Below are 5,000 nucleotides of genomic sequence, written 5' to 3'. Positions count from 1 at the left end.
TCCTTAAATTTAATGAGAGTTCTATTAAAGTTTGCCGACTTCCTAAACTTTAAGAGAGTTGAGAGTTGAGTTGGCAAAAGAACTGTTTTCACGGGGTTTCCGGTTGTCACTCGCTACCGAAGCACGTGAAAACACACCCAATATCACTGATCATTAGGGCAAAAATGTTGCCATGGTTACAGTCCGGTGGGTCTCATTTTCTGCCTTTCGAGATATCAAGAGTGACATACATTACTGGTTTCGTCGTTCTAATGTTTACCGAGATGTTGATTTTGCGATTAGCTTCATATTTCATCCGTCATTCGTAATCGGAATACGCGTCGCAACGGTTTGCCCTCATAGTTTTCGGATGAACTGGCTCTGTTTCGTCATCTTCCGGCTCCTCCCTCTGCAATATCTCAAACCTGTTCCTTAGTTCCAAACGAAACTACCTCATACACCCATCGTTCTCCAGCTTCTGAGTGTCACATCTCGTCCTTCTAATTCCACATCTTTTACGAGCTCTTTTTAGCTTAAGCCTCAGTTTGGTACACACCAGGTGGTGGTCACTGGCGATATCAGCTGATCGTATGGCTCTACTGTCCAGCATAGAGGTTCTAAATTTCCTGTTGATTAACACGTGGTCTATCTGATTGCAAGTGCGTCTATCCATGTTTGTTTATGGATCTCCTTATGTGGACATATCGCACTTGTGATCACCACGTCATTCATGCCCCCAAAATCGCATAGTTTCTCGCCACTGTCGTTCCTGGTTCCAACTCCATGTATACCCATTACTCTTTCATATTCTTCTACATCGCTTCCTACCTTTGCATTCAAATCTCCAGTGATAACCAGCAAGTCGTGCTTCGGTGTTTTTGCCACTATTGTCTGGAGCTTCTCATAAAAATGATCTTTCACCTCTTCATCAGTGACATTGGTGGGGGCATAGGCATGGATCAGTGTTAACTTGACGTACATAGAATGGAATCTGGCTCGAATTATTCGCTCATCAATAGGTTTCCAGTTGATCAATACTTTTGCTGCATCTTTGTCTAGCATGATGGCCACGCCGTGTTGGTAAACTTCGTCGTCTCTGCCAGAGTACGCTATTGTCTCACCTGTACAGAGACTGAACTTCCCCGATCCACACCATCTGCTCTTAATCTGCAACGTAGCTTCACTCATTGCTTTCGCCGCTTGGGCTGTCTTCCTTTGTGCATACAAGGTTCTCACGTTCCAGTTTCCTATCCTCAACTGTGTTTTTGGGTGCACTATTGGCGTCCTCGGTTCCAGAGTTTCCACGCGGCTTTCACTCTGGAGCGTCATGTTGTGTTCCGCTCGGCCCCCTTGATTCGGTCGGATTGACTCTAATGTGTAAGGTTTCTGTAATCATTCATGTTTTACGAGGTTTGGTGATTAGTTTAACGCCCAACCCCCATCCTGGAAGACCAAGGGCTGTCCATTATCAGGTCTCTATCCCTCGACCAATCCGGCACGGTTGAACCCAACGGAAAAGCTCTTGGGGTCACTGGGACACACAAGCTCCACCACCGCGACAAGGTGACAAGGCCAGCGTGGAGTTTTTCTGCCACTAAAAGCTATAAATTCCTTGGCCATTTGTAACACAAATGTAACGCAAAAATGCTGTATCGGGAGCGCATGTCTGTCCAAGATTTCCTGCGATGAAAAAGAAAAATACGAAAACAAATAGAGTATCTTGAAGCGAAGTGTTTCAAAATCGTCCAGGATGTACCACCTCGTCAACAACTACAAGGCGAGCCTCCTCCAATTTTTGCACACAACCAAATGCCTTTTCTTTTGGAAATATAAGTGAACTCGGAAAAATGCTGCTCGTAATTTTAGTCGAACCAAAAACAAATGGTCACGTCGGACATTTTCCTTCAACTCGAATCTCTCGAAAGAAAATTTAATCAGCCTAAGCTTGAACTTATGTCAAGTACGAATTGCAGGAATATTTCAACGAAATTAAAAGTTGTTTCTAAAAGCCTAATCCACCGAATGGTTTATTTGAGGTTTAACCTTTGTCGTGATATTAAGACAAACCCTGGTCCTGGTGATGGAAAACATTTCATGAATTACTGCTTATCACAACTTGGCAAGTTCTCTTGTGCAGTTGAGCCATTTTTGGAACTTGCGTTTGCTATTTTGATGCGTGACCTCAAGACAGTAACTGAGATAAAGCTGTCTGGTTCAAAAACGGTTTCGCCTTATGATGTTTGGCAAATTAAGCATTAAAAGCTGTAGAAGACATGTTTATGCTCATTTAGTTCAGTTCACGAGCAAAGAGAGCGTGCTTTTATCGCAAACTGAGGTCCAGATATTTTGTTGATTCGAGGCCATGACACCAACACGGCGTCTCCATATAAAGCTCTCAAGAGGCTAGAGTTGCACTCGGCTATCGCCTCGTGAAACTCTTACGCATCTTTCGTGCTCTCCAAACTTCCCGCGTGCATCCATAACTCGATATACGCACGCTAAGCATGAACAAATTCTTAAGTCTTTTGTTTTGCCTCTCTACATGGCTCACTCTCAGTATTTCTTGGCAAAATAAATGAACAAATAAATCTTAAAAACTTCTTGCAGCGCGCACCGGCTCAAAGAAGAATGATTCAAAATTAAAATCCAAAGGTGACCTCCAGACCTATAATCAGCACTTCCTTCAGCCGTTACAGTATTGGGTATCTGCTTCAACTATTCTCTACAGATTACATCATCAATCGTCCCAAAATCAGATGGTGATCAACTTCATTTTTGTCATAATGATTGATTGTAAAATGTGTTGCGGTTGGTAAGCTCGATTTCCGGGCAAAATTTAGATTTCTCTAGCCACTGGATTTGGACAAAGCGAGAAAAGCTCGCAAGCTTCACTCCCACCGCTAACTTATGTAAAGCGTGATAACAGAAAGGCAGAAAATAAAGAGCGTATACAGAAACTGCGCTTTGCGATCCATTTTAGGCAAACAAACAAGTCTTTGTAGCATGAAAGGTGAGCGTCACAGTGTTGAGATTAACACATCAGAAAACGTGAAATTTGGGAATGCGGAAATTAATAATAGACCTTACCAGTATATAGGAAAATCTTGACGGCTGAAAAACACGGTCAGAAAGTACAGCAGTTAAGAAAAATGACTTCATTAACCAAAGTCATATGAATTTGCACGCGGCTTCCAATTCGGGAGGAAAAAAGGTCAGAGACAAATGTGTGGCAAATTAAAAACGCGACTGGCCGCTTCAGGCTTGCACAGCTACATTCCTCATGTTTGGTCAATGCCATCCTTTAGTTGTCTAATCATTTGTTCTTCAGAATTCACCTTCGAACGCTTGACATGAAATGAACCGTTCTTCTGAATGGTAAAACAAATTCATGAAGTGCTGCATAAAAGGGATGATGACGAAGTCTCTGTGACTTTATGTCATTTATCAAAAATTTATTTTTCCATTGGCGTGGCAAAGTGAATAATATACGCCATGCTTTTGAACCTCTCAAGGGTAGGGTAATATTCATCAAGACAAACGAGGTAAAAGGAGGTAGAAACTTGGACCCTAATAATGGTGGCAGTTTTATTGCAAACAAGAAAAATTAAAACTGAGCACGTGTCTTATAGCTATCTTAGTTCTAGAAATCGTCATGGCCGTATTTCTTTGCATCACCAGGCCAATATTATATTGGCAAATTTTTGTCATTTTGGACTAAAGGCAATTCTGAAAGACGAATGAAAGAATTGTTGGTATGAATCAGCGTTCTCTTGGAATTGCAACTGTTGAATTCTCTTGAATTTGCGACTGTCTTCCCTGCAATAATTTCGCGGTCGACCGTACTGTTAGGTTACTGAAAGCAATTCTTGAGAACGGTAACGCGCGTTAGTAATAATTAAAGACTCCGGACCATGGTGAACTAAATGACTTTATTTGCTTGGTTTATTTAAATCATACAGAATTACGTTGTTAATCAGAGATTTACAAGGTGAACCTTGCTGTCGGTTTTTTTAAAATTTTATAACAGTCAAATTAAACAAAATGCTATAAATGATTACTCTTCCAAGAGAAGAATATATAGCGGTCAGACGTTACATAAATTGCTCGGTAAAGGCACGCAAAGCGAGCTTTATCCAACGTTGACCCAATTACAGACTCTACGGCACACGTTATTGCACACTGGACGGCACACATTACGGCAGATCCAACCAGCACAAATCCTTGAGCACACAGGGCGGCACACAAAGCTGCACACAACACGACAGACAAGACGTCTCCCGAGGTTACGTTTGGACCCTAGACAAAACAGAAACCGTAAAAAATAGACCTTGACAACTTAGAACTTTTGAAGAATGGTAATTTTAGACGCTAGTAAACATCGACTGTTCAAGACTGTACTTCATTCGTCTCTAAACGTCGCTGATCAAAGTCATGGAAACTACCTATCTGTATCGCAATTAACATGATACAAACTGTCATGATACTGATCAAAATAAGAAAAAATAAATGGGTAAATGGGTAAAAGGATTCGATTTATCTCATATAAATCACACGTGCTGAAGGGCGAGATCGCACACTAAGTGATACAAATTTATGATTGATTATAATTAATGTACTGTTACAGTCAATGTCTCGGTTGTTTTCACTTACGTTTCGCGGGCACTGTTTTCGTGGGTTGTACGGAGGCAGTTGAGTCCACCTCCCCCTCGACAACGACGTAAATGGGAAGTTTCTCGCATAGATCCGTCATTTCTTCACTCAGTTCAGAACGGTCTTTAAGAGTTCCGACAACCTTCAACTTCACTTCAGTCTGCTTTCTTGGCATCTCAACCTGACCGTCTTTGCCTCCCTAATCAGAAAGTGACATAATCAAAGTGGCTGTGAGCCACTGAACATGGAAAATAAATAATGAAAGGGTGTTATGAGGCATTGCTCATTAACGAACTACTTGTAATGTGACGGCAGTCTATTGTAGCTTTCGAACAAGCTTATAAAGCCTTTTTCCATTCAGGGATTGTTGT

General features: G+C 41.6%; 2 protein-coding genes across 2 annotated transcripts in view; both read right to left on the bottom strand.

Moving 5' to 3' along the window:
- Positions 1-624: 624 nt before the first annotated feature.
- LOC138010116 (craniofacial development protein 2-like) lies at positions 625-1,308 on the bottom strand. The gene has a single exon (XM_068857071.1). It carries the CDS (start codon positions 1,306-1,308, stop codon positions 625-627), a length of 684 nt encoding a protein of 227 aa, XP_068713172.1.
- A 2,581-nt stretch (positions 1,309-3,889) lies between these two features.
- LOC138010732 (uncharacterized) overlaps positions 3,890-5,000 on the bottom strand; it is a 4,977-nt gene continuing 3,866 nt past the window's right edge. Inside the window, exons 5-6 of the mRNA XM_068857703.1 lie at positions 4,630-4,828; positions 3,890-4,275 (exon numbers count right to left, since the gene is read on the bottom strand). Of these exons, the coding sequence (XP_068713804.1) occupies positions 4,109-4,275; positions 4,630-4,828 (366 nt within the window). The 3' untranslated portion in view covers positions 3,890-4,108. The remainder of the gene's footprint in view (positions 4,276-4,629; positions 4,829-5,000) is intronic.

This window comes from Montipora foliosa, chromosome 7 (genome assembly GCF_036669935.1).
Source record: "Montipora foliosa isolate CH-2021 chromosome 7, ASM3666993v2, whole genome shotgun sequence".
NCBI classification, from domain to species: Eukaryota; Metazoa; Cnidaria; class Anthozoa; order Scleractinia; family Acroporidae; genus Montipora; species Montipora foliosa.
This window is presented reverse-complemented; position numbering and strand designations above follow the sequence as displayed.